The 26162-nt window shown below is 38.0% G+C and overlaps 1 protein-coding gene and 1 pseudogene across 1 annotated transcript; one reads left to right on the top strand and one right to left on the bottom strand.

Moving 5' to 3' along the window:
- Positions 1–126: 126 nt before the first annotated feature.
- On the bottom strand, positions 127–11802 carry LOC148874004 (WD repeat-containing protein LWD1 pseudogene; annotated as a pseudogene).
- On the top strand, positions 10676–25408 carry LOC148874003 (Ribosomal protein S21 family protein). Its single transcript, XM_088960506.1, has 3 exons — positions 10676–11306; positions 15388–15775; positions 25075–25408. The coding sequence occupies exons 2-3, from the start codon at positions 15456–15458 to the stop codon at positions 25082–25084; spliced, it is 330 nt and encodes a 109-aa protein (XP_088816632.1). The 5' UTR covers positions 10676–11306; positions 15388–15455; the 3' UTR covers positions 25085–25408.
- Positions 25409–26162: the final 754 nt, after the last annotated feature.

The following is a 26162-nucleotide window of genomic DNA, read 5'->3' as shown; positions in this document are numbered from 1 at the left end:
ATAACCCGTACTAAGGGGAAAAAAGACACATCATATTTGTGAAAGATGATAACAAGAAACAATAAAGGGCAATGAATCAAATCCCATAATCTTTAATATCAAATCTCCAATCTTTCAACATATAATTCAAACTCCATCCGAGCTTTCAAACCCTGAGTATCTACAACTTAGTCGAGAAAGCAACCGCAACCCAATCCGGCTGAGTCGACGACCACTGTTCATGATTATGGTTGCCATGTACCTTGGGTCCTACTTGTTCCACCCCAACCACACAAGCGGCATGTCAAGCTCAGAGCTTTCATAGATGATAGTTGAGTGCTCCTTATCTGGCAAATCAAAAACCCTGATGGATCCATATGCGGAAACCAAAGCGGAAACTTCAGTGCCTCCCTAGGCAATATCATAGACCTCCTTATTGTTCGCGATTAACTGGGTTCTAGGGTTTCCTTCTCGGTATCCCAAATAGTGCAAGTAGTGTCTGATGTAACCGTTTCTGGCCACGTACCAATGTTTTGTGATGTAAAAATTTTTTGGCTAAGTACCTCGTTATTTGGCCCGATGGTGACGTGCCATAGTGATGAGCTACTTGGTGGCGAACTGCCTGGGGGCGAACTGTTTTGTGGCGAATTGCCTAGTGGCGAGCTCCCTGGTGGCGAGCTCCCTGGTGGAGAGCTACCTGGTAGCGAACTCCCTACTAGGCGGCCTGCGCCTTAGAGAATGGTGGAGCTCCCTGGTGCAGCTCAACCCGACTGCCCTCAACATGAGGTGGTCTTCTTTCCTTTGCAGGTAGTGGGAGCTGAGGGACTTGCGAGAACTCTATCTTTTCCTCCTCTTTGTAGGTGGCGGGAGCTGAGGGACCTACGAGAACTCCATCTTTTCCTCCTCTTTGTAGGTGGCAGGAACTGAGGGACCTGTGAGAACTGAATTAGAGGACCCAGAGGTATTTTCCCAACGGGGGCTCTCCGACGCTTAAGTTAGCACTCTAATTGTAGAGAGCTTTGAAGATAATATTGGAGAAACGAGAGAGCTAGAGAGCAGGGATTACCTCCATTTTTTCCATCTTTCCCCCCTCCCCTTTGGGGGGTGAGGTCTTTATATACGGGAGCCCTCGTGGGTTAGGTGGGTGAAAAGCCTCCAAATGGTAAGACTCGTCACATCCAGTCAGAACCGGGGTACGGTGGTGAACTCCTCGAGGTCGTCAGGCTGGCGCTTGTGTCAGGCGGCCAGGTCGGCGCCTAGGCTAGGTTGTTAGGGCGGCGCCTATGTCAATCGGTGGGTCAGTGTCTAGGCCAAGCTGTCAGGTCGGCGCCCTTGTCAGTCGGCGGGTCAGTGTCTGGGCCAGGTCATCAGGCTGGAGATCTTCCTGCGATACACCAAACTACTCCTGTACCGAGCTTCTCTACAAGTGACGAGCTGCCTATGGCGATCTGTCTGTGGCGAGTTGCTTATGGCGAGTTGCCCATGGCGAGCTGCCTGTGGCGAGCTGCCTGTGACGAGCTGCTTATGGCGAGTTGCCTGTGGCAAGCTCTGGCAGCTGCCTGTGGTGAGCTGCCTATGGCGAGCTGGCTGTGGCAGGCTGCCTGTGGTAAACCACTTATGGCGAGCTGCCAAGAGGCTATACTTAGTTGGCATGAGGTGCCACGTGTCATAATTCCACTGGAGGGCCAAATCTGCCCTCATCAGTGTCGATGCTCGAAGTCCCGATTTGCTTCAGCTGGGCTTCATTCCAGTCGAAGGAGGTGAGGGGGCCGTAGAACTTGTTGTTTTTGTTGCTGTTAAGGAGGCTCTTGAGCTCGACCCGATCATCAAAAATGCACCATACATGGAGAAAGTCACTAGAGGTGGTGAGGAGGTCAGGCTTCTAGCACTCCTTGTAAAATGGTCTTGGTGGGTGGGTAAGGGTGTTCGAAGGAGAGATTCGGGTCTGAGCAAATTTCACCGGTGGAGTCGTCAAGTTGGACGATTTCAACCCATCTGATATTGCTCAAGGCGGTTGGCGCTAAAGAAAGTGGGAAAAAGAGGAAGAAAAGAGAAAGAGAGGAGGAAGTAAAGAGGAGATGAAGGAATGAATAGAGAAGAAATGGAGAAGAAAAGGGAGAGAATGAACAAATAGCAAACTAGGCTTGGTTCGAAAGAAAGTGAGGAGTTCTCGTAAGTCAATGATAGACTTTATGTGAGCACAATTGTTTTTGGGCGCGAAACCTCAAACCACGACTAAATTTTAGGCCCGCTAAAATCAAAAGGCAAAACTGTTAACTACAAAGGCAATAGAAAGTGCCTCTATACTAATGAAATAACTCTGCCTTCTTTAATATCGTGTAGAGGCAGTTTTATTTGACTGCCTCCGGCTAAGTGCCTCTAAATCCAAGTATTCTAGTAGTGTATAGACATTCAAGTATTATATCATCTTGTAACAAGAGAAATCCAAATGTCTAAGAACTCATAGACTACAAGAGAGATCTAAATATCTATGACATCTGGTCTATACACATTGAAATGCTATTGCAAATATACATCACCCTAACTACATTCAAAATCCCTAACACATTGTTCTTGACATTTTGTCCATACACAAAATATCCCTAACCCATTGTTCATGGCATATCAAATATATATCACCCATTATTCATGGCATTTGGTCCATACACATAAAAAAGAGGACTAACATTCAATTCTGCAGCTTATACAATTTAAAAGGTGAACAAACAACATATACATCAATCCAAAATGTTGCCAAGTTTGGGTGTGAGCAATGACTCAACTATCCAAAATACCGTGGAACTCAATAGTTTCATGTTAGGGAATGAGGTTTCAGGGTTGTGAATATCTAATTTCTCGTAAGCTCTATTTTTTAGGTGCCACTTATCAATACTGAATTGGCACATTTTGAAATTTGGGGACCAAAGTGGATTAACCCAAAGTACAAGATACTAATAAAATTTTTCCAAAAAAGCAAAATGACACAAAAGCCCTCAAACCCTTTTCCCTTCACGATTCCAACTTTCTAACCCTCTCTCCCTCATTTCTCGTCACTCTCTCCATTATAGTTAAAGTTTGAAGAACGGTTTTGGACTATAACTCCGGCGACGGTGAGGTAAGTCAAAGTCAATTGTTCTCTCTCTCCTTTCCTCTTCTTCTTATTCATCTCCTTTTCTCTTTCACACTCCTCTTCATTCCTCCCATGTCATTCTATTGTAGACCAGATTAGACCACTGTGAGGTAAGTTTTCCTCTGTTTTCATTTAGCAAGGGTATTTCTTATTTTTATTGCTGCTATGATTCTTTTATCCTAAGCTGGTGAAAAATCCTTGAGACTTGATTCTAACATTGATGATAAATATTGGATTTGATTGAAACTGAATCAACTTATGCATTAGATTTCATTTTGTTGGTTGTTGGACACATGGACTTGAAATCATCTTAATAACCTCGTAACTGGGCATCCTGACTTGTTAGTGGAACATAACAGACAGAAGTTTCACTATGGACGCTAGTGGAACCGTCTAGATTCTTGTATACTACCTCCAAAAATCCTGGAAAATGTTCCCAACAAGAATTATCATTCTCTCTCCAGGCTTTAGCTGGTCTATAAGTGGTTAGGGTATTTCTGTTGTTGCTACTCCAACATGGATGGCGTCATAGGGTGCAGACTCTGGCCAACCTAGCCTCCTATCTGTGACCATTCAATTGTTTACCATAAGATTCTTATCAACATATATCACAACAAAAAGTTTTTTGTTTTATTAGCAGTTAGGATCATGAAAAGCCCTATTTTATATTGGTTGCAGATAAATCGTAATGTTCTTAATGATGTCAATGATTTTGATTTTCTACAACATGTCATTTGTGTTGAATTTTTGGATAAGCCAATAACTGGATTTGAAACAAAGAGCTTACAGCCCCAAATTCTAAAATACCCTTGTTGTTCTACTTTAAGAAGTTTTATTTTTCTCTCTAAACTTTGAAATTTTGTTGGAGATTCACTCATTCACAAAACTTGTTTATGAAGACATAGTATTATGGAAAGATAGAGGAATAGAGAAAGAGATAAGATAGAGAAAGCAATTTTGAGGGGCGAACATAACTATAAGGTGTGTAGCCATTAGGGTGCCATTGAAGTGCCAAGAGATGGTATTGGAGTTGTAGTCCCCAAGGTTCAAAGTATTGAAAATGCTAAGTTTATTGGAAAGACAATTTTAAGAGACGTATCGAGATGCATCTTTGATACGCATGTGTATTGGAGAAAAACTAAGATACACATAGGTACACTTGGAAACAGTATAAATATTTCATTAAATCATAAAAATACATCAACAACATTAAATATAAGACCTCAATGAGGTATGTATACATTAAATTAATATATTTTAATGGTTTTATGAAAAAATATATTGTAGTTAATTATAATTTCATTAAAATCCAATGCTTAACTATAATTTATAAATTAAGAAATATATTGTAGTTAATTATAATTTTATTAAAAATCCAATGCTTAACTATAATTTATAAATTTTATTGTTTTATGGAATGGGAAAAACCCAACTCTATTATCTAACCATAAAACATGCATTGACACAACTTTTAAGTGAAAACTTAATTAATAATTATTTAAATATTTATTATTTATTTCTAAAAATTATAAAAAATAAATACACATTATATAATATATTCAAAAAATAGTTATTAAAGAAGAAATTTCAATTGCTTTGTGGATATGATAGATCGTCCATAGAATTATAATATATTTAATTATTGTGCTCAAATGATAAAATATAATTATTTATTTTTTTAATTCTAAAAATATAAAAATAAAAAATTATTAAATAAGAAATTTTAATTGGTCTATGGATATGATAGATCATCCATAGAATTATAATATATTCAATTATTGTGATCAAATGATAAAATATAATTAATTATTATTTATTTTTTAGTTCTAAATATATAAAAAATAAAAAAAAATAAAGAAGAAATTTCAATTTCATTATGGATATGATAGATAAATCCATAGATCTAAAACATATTTAGTCTTTTTAGGTAGAGAAAAAAAAATGAAATTTCCATAAATCTATTGATAACACAAAAATTTGAACATTCAAGAAAAAAAAAGAAATCACAAGATATTATAGAAAATTGAAAAAGATTACCTATTTTTGCCATATTTTTTCAAAATTTGAAAAATCTTAAAAAAAAAATTAACGATTCACACTTGCTTCTTGCTAATTTTTGCAAATCTAGCACTCTAGAAATAAGGTTTGGAGTTTTAGAATCATTTGGGGGTGAAAGAAGGCTTATTTCAGGGAAAAGAAGCTTGCTTTCTCACTTTTTTTTTTCCGGTTTGACTGTATCTTTTTCGTTGATATGCTAATGATGCACCCCGATACACCCCCGATACGAGTCTGATAGGCATGAAAAAAGACGAGACGCTCGATTTCCATGTGTATCCTGTATATATTTTTCAAAGATATGATACAATACACCTCATATCGGGCATATCATATTGAACTTTTAAATCTTGGTAGTCCCCAAAGTTGATGGCTATCCCCATAAATCAGGCTTTCTTGAAGTTTTTAGTTTTTCTACTTCTATGGATTTTTGGTTGTTTGTAGCTCTTGTATCAAATCCTGTAGCACTTCTAATTATCAAAATTTAAAACCTTCCAAGGTCTATAAAATGATTGGACTGGGGTTGGAAAGATGTAGGGAAATGTAACTTATATCCGTAGAACTAGAAAAGGATGAAGAGAAATATGAAGGTAATCTTTAATGTTGTGTTTCATTTTATTTGCAACTACAAAAGTTGTAGATTTTATGTTTTCTTCCATGTGCACTAATTTATTTTCATATCCATTTTAACTATCACTATGCTTTTTTTTTTGAAAGATAACTAATTATGAGCAATTCTCTTGTCAACAGACCCAGGGCAGAATACAAAATTTTGGGGATGAAGAATGGATGGTTCAATCCTACCCCAAGGGTCCTTTATATAGAAAGTGAAATTAAAGAGGCCCTTGAAAGGCTGAAGTGAAAATAATAATACATAAGAAAACAATACAATAAAGACTACAATAAAATGGTACATCAAGGAGTTTCTTCACACTCGCCCTCAAATTGATGCAGAGGCATGAGCACCAATTTGCTTAGTAGAAATAAGTGTCTGGATCTCGTCATGGCCTTTGTGAAGATGTCAGCAAATTGCATATCAGAGGCAACATGAGGGAGAGAGATAGATTTTGCAAGAAATAGGTTACAGATAAAATGGTAGTCCACCTCAATATGCTTTGTCCTTTCATGAAAGATAGGATTAAAGGCAATCTTAATAGCACTAGTGTTATCTACAAACAAATGGCATTGCCTTGTACTCTGCTTCCATAGAGTACTTGGAAACAGGTTGTTGTTTCTTGCACTTCCATGATATTAGAGAGCCACCCATGAAGACACACCACCTGGTAGTGGAGAATCATGTGTCGGTGAATTCAGCCCAATTTGCATCAGTATAGGCCTTCAATTGGAGAGAAGAAGATGAAGAGAAGAAAAGACCTTATGATAAAGAGCCTTGAATATAGTGAATGATTCAATGCACCATAGTCAAATGAGGTTGACGAGGTGCAGAGACAAACTGACTAACAACTTGAACTGCATGTGAGATGTCAGGACGAGTAATGGTTAGATAGATGAGAGACCCTACAAGTTACCGATAGAGGAAAGCATCAGGAAGTAGGGGGCCTTCTAATTTTGATAATTTGACATTCAACTCCAAAGGCAGTATCAGCCTGTTTATTATTAGTGAGGTTGGACAACTTAACAAGATCAAAGGCATACTTGTGATGGTAGGCAAAACAACCTCGGGAGCTCTATTAGACTTCAAGCCCCAAGAAATAGTTAAGAAGGCCAAGATCCTTCATGTGAAAGGAACCATGGAGAAGAGATTTGATGTCTTAGATTTCTTCTATCCACATATAGTAAGAGAATGGTAAGGCCTTGGGGTCTTTTCCGAACAAAGAGAGAATAGTCCGATGCACTTTGGCTATATCCGACTTGCATGACATCTCTGAAATTTTCAAACCAAGCTCGATGGGCTTGCTTGAGCCCATAGAGGGATTTCTTTAGTCGACAGACGAGGGAGAGATCACTATAGTCCCTTGGAGGAGGTTTCATATATATTGTTTTCTTTAGATGCCCATGTAAAAAGGCATTTTTCACATCCAATTGAAAGACAGACCAAGAGTGAGCAACAGAGAGGGTTAAAAGAATATGGATTGTAATAATCTTGGCTACTGGAGCAAAAATCTTTTCATAGTCAATGCCATACTCCTGCTTATATCCCTATGCCACAAACTTGGCTTTGTAACGGTCTAGAGACCCATTAGATTTCAACTTAATGGAATAAATCCATTTGCTCCCAATAATAGAGCCATCTGAAGGTGTTGGGACAAGGTCCCATGTGTCATTCACATGCAAACTTTGATGAAATAGACCCATTTTTCTTCCTCTTTTCTTTCTTGGAGGTCCTCCTCAATAAACTTTGGATGCAAAGAGGTTTAAGAGGCAGCCTTTTTTTTTTTTGATAAGTAAATGAATTTCTATTATTTAAACAAACACAACATTCCAAGTAGACAACAATACACATATAAGCATTACAAGCAACCCTAGGAGAGGCATGATTGCACGAGACGTAACCTCTCCCATCAAAAAGAGAAATCAAACAATTACAACCATGCTAAAAACAATCTATCCTTCTTCACCCCTTGTTCATCATGAGTGTTAGTGAAAGCATTGCCACACCTCCTTGCCCATTGTATTCTCAAAATCATATTTTTTATTAGCCATTTAATTTCTTCAATTTATTTATATCCCCAAATAACAGCCTTCGGGTCCTTTAACCACCCTAACACTACCTTAGAATCACCTTCAGTTAACACACTTTCCAACCTTTACTAATTTGCAATTTGAATGCCTAGCATCAATGCAAGTAATTCAACTTTAGTAGAATCACCCACTCTTGCTGGTCCTAGAAAAGGACACTAACCTTTCCTTTCTTATCTCTCAAAACCCTTCCAACTCCAGAAAGACCTGGATTACCTTGGAGGCTCCTGTCAAAATTTAGTTTTACAAAAGCATATGGAGGGTCTTCCACTTTGATATTACTTTTTCTTTCCTTAAGGAACTTCTTGTGACCATAAACCAATTTCTCTAAAGGTCATCAAAGGAATAGCTTAAGAAGATATCCATGGTTTTTGGCCAATGAATAATCATTATCAACACACATTCTTCCGCTACTTCCTTACTTCTTTCATTTTCTTGAAAGATTCTTGCATTCATCTCTTCCCATATGGTCCATATCAAGGTTGCTCTTAAGCATCTCTACATAATTCTTCCTTTTTTTTCAACAAAGCAACAATTGTTGGATCAAAGAAACCTCTTGCATCCGTTGGAAAATTCCATCTGCATTCAAATAAAGAAATAAGCCATTTCTAAATACTTGTAGAAAAAGAACAAGAGATACATAAGCGGTAATAGCTCTCACCATTAGATTTGCAAAAAATACATCATTGAAGGGATAAGCAGAGGTATTGCCTTCCTTTTGCAACATAACCAAAGTGTTAACCTTCCCATGGCACTTTCTAGAAAAAAACACCTATTTTAGGGGGCAATAGTTTACACCAAACTTTAGAAAAGTGGAAGACCTAAAGGGCGGGCGACAAGCAAAGAGATTGGGAAAAAGGAAGCACAAGAAAAAACACCTTTGGGATGAGGAGTCCACAACTGCTTGTCAGGTTTAGAGCATACATTAACAAGAATGCATATAAGGTTAACCACATCAATAGACTCATCAGCCCGCAGCCCTCTACGACAACCAAAGTTGCAATTATAAATAAAGAATGATCAAGGAGTGGTAATGAATATAGACACCAGAGTCTTTTTCAGCAAAGAAATGGGAAACAAAAACTTTAAAGGAGCATTACCAAGCTAGGTACCTTCCCAAAACTAGATAAAGTTGCCAAGGCACACATCATGCCTTATGAAGTCAAGAAAAGTGGGAAGGACTCTATGAATAGTCTTCCATGGTGATGTCAGATTACCCTTGTAAGATATACTTGCGTCCCAACCATTTTCCACTTTGCCATGAATACTAGAAATTACCTTATACCATAACCTCTCCTGCTCTGAAGGCCACCTCCACAACCATTTTCCTAACAAAGCAATGTTCTTTTCAACCACATTCCCACTAGCCACTACTCCTTTCTTACTTCTACAAATTGTCTCCCAATTAACTGGATGATCATTCTTTTCTTATCTTAGCCCCCATAGGATGTCTTTCATAAGTTTTTCTAATTTCTTTACTTCCCTTTGTAGTATTCTAAAAATTGAGAGATAGTACACTAGTAGGTTAGCTAGAGTTGATTTTATTAGAGTAGTCATGCTCTCATTGAGATATAATTTCTCTTCCACCATACTAATTGTCAACACCTGATTTTTGCTCAGTTCGCCACCTATACCTCAATTTTCCAAACACCTGACTAGACCCTCTCGATCTCTTAGAAACACCCAAAAACCCAAAAATCCCAACTTACCTTGAGAACCCTCAGATCCACTGTTAAACCTGCCCAATACTTATCTGAAAGCCCAGTTGACCCCCACTTATTCCTTAACCATTAGGTCAGACACAACCATCATACCCAAGACCTACCAAAACACCTACCCATGAAATTTGGACTCAAAATTCCTTCATTCACCCATCCATCAAGCAAAGATTCCATTTCGAGCCCATAGATTAATCGAATAAAGCCCTTACTAGATCTTCCCGATCCAGGACCACTTGGCCCAATCTGACCCCACAAAACAACCTAGAACATACAAAAAACCTCGTGGACCAATTTCCAAATTACCCTGACATAATTCCTAGATTATCCCTAGTTTCAAAAATTACCAAAATATCCTTAACCAAAATTACCCAAACTACCCCTTTAACCAATTCTCAAATTACCCCTAACCTAATCCCCAAAAATGTCCCTCCTTCCAAAATTACCAAAATACCCTTGACCATAATTACGAATTACCGAAATACCCTTGACCTAATTCCCAAATTACCCCCTTCCAAAATTATCAAAATACCCTTCATTTGCCCATTCTCTCCAAATGCCCAAAAATACCCTTAACCAAATTACCAAAATACCCCTCAGACCCAAACTCCTAAATTCCTAAAATTCCCTTAGACCTCAAACTACCAAAATACCCTTTTCAAACCTGAATCAGCCAAACACCCCCTCTAGCTCGTACCACCCCTCTCCAAAACATAATTTACCAAATCAGTCCCTCGTTTTGCTAAAAGTTTTCTTAGGCCCTAAGGCCCTAAGGTTCCGTTTGTTTGCGATACAAACACTGAATTGGGGTATTTATGTATCTCGGTTCTTATTTACAAGTGTTTGTTTGAAACATAAAAAAGTAATGATTATTAAAACAAAAATGTATTTTCTGGCACTTTTGTACTTTGAGAAAAGAACATTATTGTACTTATTTTTTTGATACAATTTTATGTTTTTTTGATAATTAACTTTTTGACCAAAGTTAATGCATTGGAGCAGATAAATGCAAAAACGGTTTAAAATATGAATGTATTTACATTCATGAACCAAAAAATTGGATAAATATGTAGCACATATTCGCGTTTGCATTATAACCAAATGTAGCCTTATAAGAAGAGATCGAAGGAGAGGAGTTTTTGGAAGAGAATAGGGGCATCGAGGGGAGTTCACATCTGCGCCGCACAGCACATCTCCACCTTTTATTGGGAACATCTCCTAAATCTCTCGTATTATTATCAAGAGATGTTCCAAATACAAAGTGGGGATGTGATGTGGGGCATTGTGGGGCGCCACAGGTGCAGATGAGAACTCGGTCGAAGGGGGAAGACTAGGAGTAAGGGGTTGGGCCAGAGCCGAGAGCTTCGAGAGAGAGAGAGAGAGCGAGAGCAGAGGGTATCGAGAGAGTTTTGAGTGAGAGAGAGGAAGAAAGAGGCGAGAGAGAGCTTCAAGGGTGAGAGAGTTCTCCGTTTTTCTGGGAATCGAAAGAGAGAAAACTGAGGAAAAAAGGAAGGTAGAGAGAAGAGGAGAGAAGGGTGATCGAGCTGAGAAAGAGAGAAAAGCGGAGATAGAGGGTAGAGACGATTTGAGAGAGAAGGAGGGTTTAATCTAGAGAGGGCGTCATCAACTTTCTCAGATCTTCGTAGATATCCATTCAGCGACCGTCCAAGCCAGTCAAAGTTCCCAAATCAGAAAGTTTCAATTGTTTCAGGTTACAACAAGAGGTAAAATGTTTTACCTCATCTCCTTGATCCTTATCTGTTTTTTAGTTCTTTCTGCCAGTTAGTTTTTGTGCGTTGAGTTTAAGTTTGGAGGTGAGAATCGGTGCTTCCCTTAGAGAGGTTGAAGCGTTTCTTTGCTCTCTTCAGACCAATCAGCTGAGTCCGAAGGTGAGGGTCTGATAGAAAAGGGGTGAGAATTCATCCTTTTGCTCATACCCTTATGCCCAAAAGAGGGTTGGTCTAGAGGAAAGGAGAGAAGCTTTCAAGTCCTCCCACATCTGGTATTCACACTGACAAGAGAGAGGGGTGCCTAACCCCTTCCCTCTCTATCTCTCAACTTACCCAGATTAGCCTTATCCTGGCCAATTGATATGGAGTTGTTAATTCTGAAAGTTTTTGTGAAATTTAAATCTGGGAGACCCATCACACTCCATTGATAATTCTGATGGGTGGCGACTCCATAGCATTCAGCCATGAAGTGAACAGCCGGTGAAGTCATTTTCCCAACGCTCACACTAATCGTTTGGCACACCTTTCTAAAACTGGACGCGAATAGCTACTTCCCTTAGGGTTTGCACCTAGAGGGAGAACTAGGTAGGTAAAAGCCAACTAGTGGTAGAGCACTTAAACAGTTTACTATAGAAGCCAAATCCCCTTCCTCCAAATTAACTCTTGCAATAAAATTCTTTTCCAAATTGATTTTTAAATTTGAAGCCACTTCAAACCTCTTAATCAGAGCTTTCAAATTGTTTGTTTTGACCAGCATAGAGCTTTCAAATTATTCACCTTCTTCAAATCATTGCCTTCATAGGAAATAATTGTCATCTACAAACTGGAGTTGTGTAAATACAATGTTGTTCTTCCCTATTCTGCAACCCCTAAATTCTTCTTCCCTATCAGTTTTGATATTAATCTGCTGAACACATCAACTATAAGGGTGAAAAGAAAGAGTGATAGAGGGACTCCTTGTCTTAACCCTTAGAGGTTGGGGAAAAGTCTTTAACCACCCCATGCACCAGGACAAAATAATGGCACAATGTAAATACACATTTTCCCAATTACACCATCTCTCCCCAAACCTGCAATTTTGCATGACCTCTATTAGGAAAGTCCAATACACTAGATCATAAGTTTTGTCTAGGTCCAGCTTACACACAAAACCTTTGCTCTTTGTCCTCATTATTTCCTCCACACTCATTGGCAATGAGAATTTATTTTTCCCGATCAGAAACGATAACTCTCATTAGAGATAAATTAAGTTGAAATACAGAAGTCAACCCTTATTAGAAAAGGTTGATCCAATAAACATCAAACATTACAGCACTGCCCCAATAAAGCCTCTCCCTTACAGTCCCTTGTTTTGCTAGGGTGTCAACAAAACCATTTGCTGATCTCCTTACCCACTTGAAACAAACATCTACCTCCCTTGTTATGCTAAGAATTTTCCTTATCAGCTGTCTATGTTGCCAAATTCCCAGCTGCCTTGATTGCATCTACCCAATTATCAATTTGGAGTCTCTCTCTATCTCAATCTTCTGTAGCCCCAATTGTTTGGCCAGTTTTACACCTCGATGTAGTGCCAAGATTTCCGCTCTTAAGGAATCTCCAACTCCTACTAGACCTGAATACAAAGCCATTATCTTGCCTTCATTATCTCTGAAAATAGCTTCTATACCAAATGGGCCTAGATTACCTATAGAGTTTCCATCAAAGTTCAGTTTCACCCTTTGTTGTGCCGGTGGAGACCAAACTTCCTATATCATAGCTTTGGAAGTAGTAGTAGATGCCACAATACTCCAACTTCTATAAATGTCTTCACTTGAGAAATCCTTAAAAAGATCACGGGATTTCAACCAATGGATAACCTTAGTAGTTACTCCTTCCACAACCTCTTCCTTGGATTTACAATGACCTTTGAAGATCCTATTGTTTCTTTCCTCCCACATTGGCCACAATACAATAGCTCTAGTGGCTCTCCACATAATCCTTTCATGAATTGTTGGTTGCCTACAAAAAGTTGGATCAAAGAGGTTCACCACGCTCAAGGAAGGAGTTCAACTGCAGCCAAAGAGAGAAGAGAACCAAGACCAAATAAAGAACACAAAGGGACATGAGATTAGTAAATGTGAAGTTGTCTCACTAGAATCCAAACAGAGACAACAAACATGGGGGGCGAGGAACATAATTGGCCTCTTTTTCTGCAATAAATCCAATGTGTTGATTTATTGGAGGGCCACTTCCCAGCAAAAGGCTTGACTTTTTGGGGGTATAGGGCTACCCCACACCTCCTTTGAAGGAAAGTTCCCTACAAGGTTAGAGGTCTGAAGCAAAATGTTATAGAAAGATGAGCAATTGAAAAAACCAAAAGGGGAAGGTTGCCAAATTCTGCTATCTCTACAAGACTGATCAAGAAAGACTTCCCCTAACTAAGTGATCAAATCATCAACCATCCGTTTTTCAGAATCCCTTAGACCTCTTCTCAAGCCCAAATCCTAGGAGTTATCAATAAACACTGAAGAGATTACTTTTCTTTTGTTTTTAGACAAGGAGTAAATAGAAGGAAATATATCTCTAAGGGAGTTTTCACCAACCCAAACATCTTCCCAAAACAAGACTTTATTTCTAGCGCAGACATCATATTTGAAATAAGGGAGCATAAGAGGCAAAATACCTTGAATAGCCTTCCAAGGAGAACACTGAGAAGCTCCAGGGTTGAGTCCTACATCTCAACCGTTATCTACTAATCCATGAATATTGACAATCATTCTAGACCAAAGTCTGTCCTATTCCATCGGTAGTCTCCAAATCCATTTCCCCAGTAGAGCCATGTTACTTAATCTTATATTTCCAAACCAAGGTCTCCATCATCCCTACACCTATAAACCACCTCCCACTTCACTAAGTGATCATTCTTAGTATCCCCTGGTTCCCACAAGAAATCCCTCATTATCTTCTCTAACTGGTTAACTACTTTCATTGGTACTCTAATGGTAGACAAGAAATAAACTGGCAGGTTGGCCAAGGTTGACTTGATTAAGGTTATCCTACCCCCTAAAGAGATGTAATTCCTCTTCCAATTTGCTAACCTCTTGGAGAATCTTTCAATCACAGGGTACCAAAAACTCTCAACCATTGGATTCCCTCCTAGTGGTAGCCCCAAATATTGTAAAGGCCAGTCCCCCACTTCACACCCCAAAATCCTAGCTAGGGAATCCACCTCCTCTCCCCCTAAATTGGCAATGAGAATTTGATCTACTATTTGTCTTCCTTGAATGAAATCCCCTTGAAATTGGCTATTAATAGAAGGGAGAACTGCCTTAATCCTCAAAGGCAAAATCTTGGATAAGATTTTATAAGTGCTAGTCACTAAATTGACACGTCTAAAATCCTTGGGTTGAATATTAAGGCTAAAAAGTGGCATTGATCCCTGGGCTAATGATGTGCATATCTTCAAACTCATAGAACACCTCACACAAATTGAAAAATCTATAAAATGAAAACTGATGTATGAAGAGAGAGCAAAGGAACATCTATCAAAACAAAGAGTAGGCATGATTCAATGATTTTTGATCATCTGATTTAGAGTAGGCATGATGAATGATCATCTGCTTTAGGAACTGCTACTACTTTCTAAATAAATAAAACACGTAGCATTTCCTAAAGGCTAAACTGAAGAAGAACAAACCCAAAATACAGGCTACTGATGAACTTGACCTGCTTCAGCTGTTCTTCTGCAGTTTCTCTGTTCTTCTGCAGTTCCTCCTCTCCCCTTTCTCATGGTTCTCAAGTTTTCGTGTTCTTCTCATTCTGGTTTTCCTGATAAGCATTTATAGTATTGGAAATGAGAAGTTTTCTCTGTTAGTCTCTTTGAAGAAGATAATTATTACAACCTTCTTTGCAACTGAAGTTTTTTTTTTTTAATCTTTTATTAGTGATTTCTGTTATCTATATAGAAAAGGCTGAACAATTTTCATTATTTCAATAATTTTCTAGGCTGTAATTTTAGTTTCATTAGTAGGTCTAGTTTTGTTTGATCATGTTTCTTTCTCTCTCTAATTTTGTCTGATAAACTCTTTTTCTACAGGTTGGACAAGACTCTCTTAAAACATTCTCCTTTAAGCCAAACAAAACTTAATCAAAAACCTTGGAAAGATGAACTCCATATTGAAGCAGACATTGACCCTTTTGAGAGGGACAGGTTTTCCACACAATCCATTAAGTTCAGTGCATCAGCAGCTTCAGCAGTGGCGAGGGATTCGAGTGCAGGTACGGAATGGGAATCTGGAGCAGGCACTGACAGTGATGCAACGTCGGATGAGGGCAAGTGGGATGGAATACCTGATAAAGCGTCAATCAAGATACCACATCAAGAATTCTGAGAAACGCATCTTAGCCCGGAAGAACTTGGAGCGAAAGATCCGTTCTGAAGAGCTTTCTCGCAAGCTCTATGCCATTATCAGCAAGAAAGTCAGGTAAAATAAAAGAACTCCATTAGCCGAAGTCCATTTTGGAAAAGTAAGATATGTTTTCTGTCATTGATACACAGAAAATAGACATGCCTAGATGATTTATTTTGTTCTTAATTTGACTGGTTGAATTTTTCTATCTTGGTTTTGCTGTGAATTATTTCATTATCTATTCAATAATTTAATGGCATATTTTTGTGAGGTGACTCTATGAATAAAGCCAGAAATTAGAATGGCTTTGATTTATGATATCCATATGTTTTATATTTAGTGATGGTATAAATGATTCACAGAAGAAAATCAAAATTATGATAACTTAGCTTAAAAGAACTTTGTTAATTGTGTGGTATGCTTTCATTATGTTTGCCTACCTGGCTTTTCTTTTTAAGTGTTGTCATGTAATACTAGGAAAAGAAAGCAAATAAATGAGAAAATGCAGATTGTAGTTGCTGGGGCTGGGCAGAGAGAAGAGAATAGGAGAAAGAAGAGAGGGAGAAGATTGATTTGGAGAGAGGTGTGCACCCCTTTCATTGATGCTTGTACGACTCTCCAATTGATACAACAAATTACATGCAAATGACATAAATACCCCTGTCTACTGAACAGACATAGAAACTAATTAATTACTTCATGACTGTGGGTCCACCTATTTCACCTTCTAGTCTTTCAACACTCCTTGCCAAGCTGAGTATAGATATCAATCGTACCCATTTCACTTACATTATGGTTCAGCTTAGCTTTGACTACTTTGTGAATAATATCTGCCATTTGATTTTTAGGTTCTACATAAGACACATTTTTGCAGACAGCACTTTCTCCCTGAAGAAATGCCTATTCACCTCAATATGCTCGCTCTTGGTCAAGCTGAATTTGTTTTTGTGCTATATTAATTGCCTCCTGATTATTATGATAAAGCATCATAAGACTATCATACTTGATTACTTGATCCCAGCTCATTCCAATAGTGACTGAACCCATCGAACTCCAATACATTCATGAGCCATAGCTTTGTACCTAACTCTGTATTGGACTAAGCCACAACTGATTGCTTCTTTCTCGTCCAAGACATTTCGTTGCCACAATACCTAGAAGTAGAGCATTTGTCATCAATTGACCTAACCCAATTTGCATCTGTGAATGACTTGATTTTCATATGGCCATGACTGGAGACAAAATTCCTGTGCTAGCTGCCCCTTGAAGTAGGTGAAGATCCTCTGTGTAGCAGCTAAATGGGCACAATTCATGAACTATCTCAACTCCCTCTGTGAGCCATGCATATGTACAAGAGCCTACCAACCAAATGCTGAAACATTTCTTTTTCTTTGAGTGGTTTCTTAATTGAAGAGGATAACTTGTGATTAGGATCAATTGGTGTGTTTGTTGGCCTAACTCCAAATTTCCTTGTTTCTTTTAGCAAGTCCAAGACATATTTCCTTTCTAAGATAAATATACCATCAATCTAATCACCTTTATGGCAAGAAAGTATTGAGGCAGTTCCAAATCTTTTGATGTCAAATTCACAATTTAGAAACTTTTTAAGCCTTTCCATCTTTGGAATATTATTCCCAATCACTATTGTGTCATTGACATACTAAATGAGAACTGTAAGCAATGTACTTTCTCTTTTCATAAACAATGTGTGGTCTGACTAGCTTGATAGTAATCTGCCTTCAATAATGCTGTTCTAAACTGATGAGCTAAAGACCTGATTATTAGTAAGCTGATCATAGAAGGAGATTCTGAGCTAGTAGTGGGCTGGTTAATGGAAGACAAGAATGGACTTGGAATTACAGCAATGAAAAAAGAAAGTTTAAGTGCTGACAAAGGACATTGATGTAAAATGTACTTGGGTGAAGAGAAGTGCAAACTCCATTGCCTATGGGTTAACTAGACAAGGTGTGAACATGGATTCTGTTTTCTGGGCTCATTTGTAACTGTTTTCTACTTTCCTTTTAGGTGGCTTTTGGCTTCCTTGGGGAGTTGAGATGGTTTATCTCCCCTCCTTTGTATCTAAAGCTTATTTCTTAATGGAAAGTCCTGTTATTGATAAAAAAAGCTCTTCTAAACCGACCAAACCACACTTTATGGCTTCAACCCACATAATGACTTCCTAAGCTAGCACACCTTCCCTACGCTAGAATTGCCATAAAATTTAGGTGGGACAGACGTACACTTCATTCAAGTCATAATTCAAGAAGGCATTTTAACATCAATTGGTACAAAGGCTAGGAATAAGAGGTTACAAGGGAGAGCAAAACTCTAGTTGAGTTCATTTTGACCACTAGAACAAAGCATAGTTGTCAAGGTGTCTAGGCAATTCTGGGTGACATTGGGGTGCCTAGTCGCCTAGGTGATAAAAATTTCATAATATAAAGAACTAACTTTTGGTTAGCTCCCTAGTTTTATATACCATTTAGCATGCATCTTAATTGAAAAAAAATAGCATTTTTCTTTATTAAAAACATCAAATTTCCTCTAAAAATGTGGCAAACCATCATATCTAAGAGAATTGTTTATGTTCTTTTTGTTTTTTGCTGTTTTCTGTTAAGTTGTTTGGGGTAGCCAAGGCTACCTATGATTTGTACTGTTTTCTCCTTTTAATAAAATTTCATGTTGCTGATAAAAGTCATCATATCTATAAAAATTTGTTAAATATATTAATTTCATTATTTTCAAAAACAGTACTACTATAATAAGTATTTAATAGAGCAATTTCATATCAATTAGCAACCAAATAAGGTTATTAACTTTATAAATAAAAATTCAAGATGGAAAGTAAAATAGAAAAAACAAGGATGGAGTTGCTATTTTATTCAATTGGTGAGAGGGTGACAAAATAGAAAAAAAATCTCTCTATACTTGTATTCATTCATTCTTTCTTTCTTTTTCTTTTCTCAAAACCTGTTGATCTTTTAAATTTCAATAGTAAAACATTAAAACAAAGTATAAATGATATATGGTATCTATTATTAGCACACATATTAATAAGATGAAGCAATATAAATGATATTATAATAAGGTGCCCATCTTCTCAGTTTTGTCACTTAGGCAGGCGCCTAGTCACCTAGGTGGACGCCTAGTTGCTATAAGTCAGGGCGCTTGGGGGATGTGCTCAACCAAGGATGCCTAGTTGCCTAGGCAAAACAAAGGTATCCAAGTAGTGTGCTATTATAAAAAGAAAAAAAAAGATCATTACAAAATAAAAGGAAACAACTACCAGCAAAAAAGCTATACAATCCCCTTAGACACTACAAAAGGCCCAACCCCAAGAAACACAATTGAGAACTTCTAAAACAATCAAAACAGGACCAACAAACCACTTCCTGAAAACGTGGCCCGCCAGGAATGAAGTGAAGCAAAAACTAGCAGCTGCATGCTTGCAGAATTGAACATTTATAGATTTACCTACCATTTTGTTTTCTTCCACCCCTTCCTCACCCCCAAATTCTTTGCCCCTTTCATCCCCAAAGACACAAAAGCATTAGCAAGGAGCAGCAGGAGGAGAATACAAAAAGAAAGGGGAAGAGACACAGGAGCTGGAAGAGGCGAGAATTTCTCTTTAAGGTTATTATTATTATTGCTCTTCCTGTGAAGAGAGACAGAGATATTTTACTTTTAGTTTTAGATAATAAAGCCATTCTCATTCCACTTTATCAGTAGGAATTTGGTCCAGTCCAATACTGCCAACTGAATCAACCCTATTTGGCTACTTAGTTTTAGATAATAAAACCATTTTACTCTACTTTATCCACTAAAATTTGATCCACTACTGCTAAAAAGTCTAACTCTATTTGTTATTAGAATAGGGTATACTGTGGATAAATTTTAACGAACTCCTCTTTCTCCCCTTTCTCTTCTGTTCGATTGCTGAAGTTTTAAGTAGATTGATGATTTGGATTACTCCTTTACGGGTTGAAGGGTTGGAAGGAATGGTTTAGTTGTTAGCCACTTTCAATTTGCAGATGATATAATTTTCTGTGATAGGTATGATGAAGGTAGATCAGTGATTTAAAAGGAGCGCCTCAGGCAAGCCTAGGTGCTTAATTGAGGTGCCTTTTAAGTTATGCGCCTCACCTAGGCCGTAGGTGCAACACTTTCGAGGGGCACACACCTGGTGTGCCTAGGTGTGCACGTGGTACGCAGCATGCACCTTTTGCTTCAGCTGAGTTGTGTGCCTTTATTTATTTTTTGCACCCTTTGTTCTTTAACCTAGCGGCTGGGATGGGGCCTTTGCCCCCAGACCCCCAGCCAAGCCCCTTGAGGCAAGTCCAAACAAGTCCATGTTAGGGTCTTAAGTTCTTAATCCCTACACAAAAAAAAAAAAATTATTTTATAGTTTGAACTGCCTTTTTAGAAGATGTTTTATTAGGATGAATGAATGAACAACATTAGCAAATAGGGGGTTCTTGGAGCTTCGGTCCCCTATTTGCTAATGTTATTCATTCATTCATCCTAATAAAATATCTTCTTAAAAGGCAATTAAAATTATAAAATCATTTCTTTGGTGTAGGGATTAAGAATTTAAGACCCTAACATGGACTTGTTTGGACTTGCCTTGAGGGGCTTGGTACAAAGGTGGCTCGTAAAATCAGGAAAGCAAGATGTTTCGCATCACATTAGCTATTTTTGAAATTATGCAATTGAGGGAAAAAGAAATTGGGGGTTTTACATGCTTGAATATGTTTGATATGTTTGATATGTTTGATTTTATTTTTAAATTTTCATTTGAATATGCTTTACATGTTATGTTTTTGTGTTTTAATTTTAGGTAATATGTTTTTTCAAAACATTTATTTTATATTTTTTATTAATATTATGTTTAATGTTTTTATTTTTACTTTTCTTTTGCACCTTTTCTTTTTTTTTTTGGCATTTTCTGAATTTTTGGATTTTTTTTTTGAATTTTTGCATCTTGCTTCGAAAAGGCATGTGCCTCACCTTGTGCCTCGGGTGCAAATTGCCCCTTACACTTTTAAAACACTGAGGTAGATTGAGGAGAGTCCACATTCTGTGCACCCATGGGTGCACTGGACGCGTGAACCCACCAACCAGAAACATCCATATCGGTATGTTCAAAATTCAGTAACTATAACGGACGTTTAACCGTTTGTTAAAGAATCTGGTTGAACCAGACACAAAAAGACAAAAACTTGAAATACATCCACCAACGACCTGTTTAAACAGCGGCAGTCAACATTCACCTAAACAAAATAACTCCCAATAACTTGTGTTGGCTGGAAGATTTGAACACACCATTAAAAGCCAAAAGAAGAAAAAGACACAATCAAAGCTCTGAACTTGAACTTGTTTCTTCTCTTCCTCTTTCTTTCAACACAATGAAATTTTCTTTCTCCATAAGCTTTCATCACCTTCCATGGTTTCTCAGAAACATTTCTCTCTTCTCTTTCTAGTAAGCCTCTTCTTTGTTTATAATCTACCCTTCCTTTCGTCGTCTCTTTCTACTGTATGAATCTCTGAAAACTCTAACTTCACCTTAATTTGTGCATTACTGCGAGGACAAAATAAAATAGCATTACCATTCCTTAATTGTATTTTTCCTAGTGGAATTCCGATTACCCCAGCAAATCCCAGTTTTCCGATTCTGCCGCCGGAATTGGGTTCCTGTGTGTTCTCAGGACATTCCCTAGTTTTTCTCTCCTTTGCTGGAGATTCTCCGGTAATGGTACTGTTACAGATTATAAAAGAATATAAAATGGTCGAATGCTCGATGAGCTTGACGCAGGGGAATCTCACATCTGTGGCTGAATCAACGGATCAGGTAGAATACAGTGCTGTCCATGGCATGGACCCAATTTTCCCATTGATCGAAATCTCTCAAGAATCACCGTGGGAGGAGACTTTGCTCGTGGGTTGTCAGAAACTGGAAAATAGAAAGGAAAAAAAATAGTTTTTGGTAATTACCTTCGTTCAGGTGAATGTTGATGACTGCCGCTGTGAGCTGTTCTAACCTGTTGATAATAGAAAAGAAAAAAAAGAACATTAGTTAGAGGAGGAGGAGGAGGAGGAGCGAGAGGAACAAGAAGAGGGAAAGGAAGAGGAAGAAAACGTACAGACTAGAGGCCGGGCGATTTGTCTCTCGCCACTGGTAGCTTCGTCGTTCACGAGGCACTGGTGTGAAGGCACCGGTGATCTGTAACTGTTGTCTTTTTGTATCCGGTTGAACCGGACGGAGTCGATTGATGACCAAACCCACGTTACCATTACACAAGACAAACTTGATCGACGTGGTCGAATGTGATTGGTGGGTGCATTCGTTCAGTGCACCCATGGGTGCACAGAATGCGGACTCGATTGAGGAACCTAAAGGAGTTAGCACTTTGAGAGGGTTTCTAATTTGAAGGTGAATTGGTGGAAAAGTGGCAGCGGGGGCTAATAAGAGGGAGGATGAGGCTCATGTGTTGGTGGGAATCATAGGGTGCAAGGTCAGTACTGGTCTATAGAAGAATACCTTGGACTATCTTTGGGTTTCAATCCAAGATCAGAGAACTTTTGGAAATTGGTAGTGGAGAGATTTGCTAAGAAACTGGCTCTTTGGAAAAGGAACTGCATTTCAATGGGCGGGAGAATGATCCTAATTAAATCTATGCTGGCCAACCAACCTACCCATCTATTAGTTGTCCATCTTTCATCTATCGATTATAGTGGCTAAGCAGTTAGAAAAATATATGAGGGATTTCTTATGGGAACTGGTAGATGAGAGGAAGGACCAATTGGTGAAGTGGGAGTAGGTGTGTAGATCTAAGGTTTAGGGAGGCTTGGATATCAGAAATTTGATTGAGAAAAATACAGCTCTACTAGGCAAATGGTTGTGGCGGTTTCCCCTTGAGAGAGATAGGCTTTGGCATCGTGTCATTGGAAGCATTCATGGTGTTGTAGATAATGGCTGAGACACAAAGGTGGCTCCTCAATCGGTGACAGGTGGCCCTTCAAGCCAGTTAGGCGCCACTAGGCACTGTATAGACCAAAAAATAAAAAATAGTGGTACCATTGCAAGAAACTTAATTTTGGTGTTTCTTGCAATGGTAGCTTCCACATAATCCAAGGTGTTTAATGTAGACATTTATTTTTGTAAACATACCAACCAAACAAAAAATAAGTAGGTGGTGAAACCACTATGCCTACTTGGCACTGATATGGCATGTTTATAAAAATATACAACAATGGTACCAAACACCTATTTAGTTGACTCTATAACTGCTCATGGGCTACACAATCGGTGGGGAGGGGGAGGTAGCCGATAACCCCCGCAACCCTGTTGGTAGTGGGAATTAATCCCAAATATCTGCTACAACAATCTAGAGGCCCTACCAACTAAGCCATGATCAATTGGTTTTGATATTCTTTGATGGGTATTATAAGTTCACTACTTTCCAAACTGTACTAAATTCCTATAGAACTTTTAGTTTTAGATCAATGTTTTAAAACCCAACCTGGAGGATGGATCACTTTTGCCTCTGGGTTGCGGGTTGCTGGTTCAGTTGCCCAGGTCAAATGGGTCACACCATGACATGTCAGCATATGCACATAACTATATATGTATAAATATGTATTTTATCAATAAATAATTTATAATTATAACTACATGTAACATATGTATTATTTTATGTTTAATTTATGTTTTTATTCCAGTTTTTAATTTTTTATTTGTAAAAAATGTTAAAAAATTGGGATTTGAAGCCAAAAGGGGTCTTTTTTGGCAAAATGGTGGGGCAAGGTGCCAAAAGGTGCCCTAGGACACAAAGATCTCAAAAAGATACCCAAAATCAATACTTTATTTTTTTTTTGAAAATTGTAAGGTAAAGTATTTCATTAATAATCTTTAAAACCATACAAGTATGCAAACTCCTGTACAAAGAGAATCTGTACAAGAGGGAAAAATAGAAAATCAGTATAACCAACAATCAGCCCCACCCAAAAATTATGAACTCCTAAAGAAAAGGAAATCTTGCTCAAAAAAAGAACATGATTGTCTATTTTAAATAATGAGTGGTTTGCCAGCCATGAATGTATCATTCCTGAAATCCTTTTTAAAGACCTCTTCTTTTGAACTTTGTCCATCTTCAAGAGTTCTGCTGTTTCTTTCACACCACAGTGCCCAAAATACTGCTGAAGGGATTAAGTTCCAAGATAATTTTCCAGCCCTGCTTAAACCACTTAAATACCAAGCTCCCATGAATCTCTTCACATCAGCCGAGAAGCATGTATGAATCCCAAAAAGGCTCATCAAACTTGTCGAAATCCAATGAGCGAATTTGCAGTGAATTAGCAGATGGCTAGAAGTTTCTTCACACCCATTGCACAGAGTGCATGCCATATCTGTCACTTCCATTCCTCTCCTAACTAAATTGACCTTAGATAGGATCTTGTCCAGCACCGCAGAGGCATAGGCCAACAAAAAAGCCAGTTTGGAAGGCACAGATCTTACCCAAATCCTGTCGCTTGGAAAGGATGAAGATTCCTCCCCTAACAAGATGCTGTAAAATGATTTAACAGAAAAAGATCCTGATTTTTCAAATAACTATTTTCTTTTTGTCTTCCCCTACTCTAGCTGAACGGAAAGTTATAGCCTCTGGAAGTTTTAGTGTGTAACCTGTGACCCAGTCACTGGGTTGAATGGGTCGATGGTTGAACCACCTGGATTGGGTGGTTTTTGACCAAATCAATGGTTTTTGGTCAAAATCCGGATTTGAGGAAAACCAGACCCGCAATCAGAACTGTCCGGGTGAATGGTGGGTTGAAAACACTTTTAGATATTTTAGATGTTCTTACTCTATCAGTAGGAATTTGGTCCAGTACTGCCAAATCAACCAACCCTGTTTGGCTATTATAAGAAATTGTACAACCACCATTCTGCTCTACTTTATCCACTGAAATTTGATCCAGTACTGCTAAAACATCGAACTCTATTTGCTACTGGAATAAGTTATACTTAGGATAAACTTTGACGAGCTGTCAAGTCATTACTGGTGCCAAATGTTTCCTGATGAACACATGAGATTAGAAGTACTGAAATACTTGATTGAAAAGTCAAGAGCTCCTTTGAAATATCAAAGTCTTTCTCTTAGTTGACTCTCTTTCCAGACTACTAAATCCTTACAGACCAGAGAGATATGTGATGGTTATTCATGACTTGATTTTATTTTTTGGTAGAAGTTATTTATGACTTGATAAGCCATTGAATGTTTACTATTCATTTGATTGCTGATGAAATGCTTTAAGGTGTTTGCTTATGTGCATAGGTGTTTGATCATATACATTAATGTATTTGTTTGGAATTGTTGCAGGGGTCTCTGAGCAAATTCAAATGTCTGTTTAGTTCTCTGCAGAATATCTATGCATCATCCTGTTAGTTTTATAGGCCTATTTCATGTACTTTGGATTTTCATTGGGTATTTTCCCCACTCTCTTTTTGAACTTTTCACATGAGAAGATCTATGAACTTGTGTTTTTCACTTTTTTTTATTCGATAGAAGCAAGCACAAACCACTTGGTTTAATTGTAACCGTTCAAAATATAGTCCTTAGATCACAGAACAAGTTTCCTTACATGAAAACTTGATTAATTGACAATGGGCTCTGTCGAGACCATGAGTACATTAATTAAACTTCCCTTACTAAATATGAGCATAGCTCTTTTAGGGAGCATTATGATCAGAGCTACAACGTCAACTTGAAAGATTAGACATTCAAACCCATTTTGTTGTTTTTGCCAAAAGAACTCGTAACCTTCAGATGCGTATTTAGATGCTTGGTTTTAGTTATTGATATTGGTCATGGAACCATGAGAATTGAAGTGTATTTCTCAAAGGAGTTAGAAATACACTGTGTATTAAGTTTCAGTTGTCCGCAGAGGCATTGCGATCATGAGATGCCCGTGAAGCCGATCAAGGTGCGTATACAAGTTGTACTTGTTGCAATTGCAACTATTCAAACATGGAGCAGGAAGAATGCAAATTTTGGTTCATCTTTGCTTTGTATTTTACTTAGATTTAGGTTTCATTTTTTTTTCATCTGCAATGAAGATGAAACAAAAAGTAAACCAGAATTTGCAGGACTCTTTAATGGTGGAAACCATAAAGTAATGGATGAAAGTTCAGGAGAGGAGAGTAAAAAAAAGATAGCTATATTTATAACAACCTAAAGTGATGGCCATGGGCATTAGGAATCTAACCTTTAAGCCTTGGGTTTTTCTTCTGCTTTTTACAGGTGTCCTATGTTTTCTCTCTCTTATCTGACTTTGCTTTGTCTCTTCATTTTTTCTCTAAAATTTGCTCTCCCCTTCTTCGGTCCCTCGCTCATTCATCATCTCTCTCTCTCTCTCTCTCAAACCAATACCCACTCAGTCCTTTTCTTCCTCTGCTTCTTCTTTGCCT

This window comes from Nelumbo lutea, chromosome 1, assembly GCF_056320005.1.
Source record: "Nelumbo lutea isolate HS-2025 chromosome 1, American lotus-T2T, whole genome shotgun sequence".
Classification (NCBI taxonomy): Eukaryota; Viridiplantae; Streptophyta; class Magnoliopsida; order Proteales; family Nelumbonaceae; genus Nelumbo; species Nelumbo lutea.
The sequence above is the reverse complement of the archived record's forward strand: the minus strand, read 5'-3'. Positions and strand labels throughout refer to the sequence as shown.

Excerpts from the sequence above, each read along its gene's own strand:
- LOC148874003 (XM_088960506.1), top strand. The coding sequence starts at position 15,456 with ATGAACTCCATATTGAAGCAGACATTGACCCTTTTGAGAGGGACAGGT.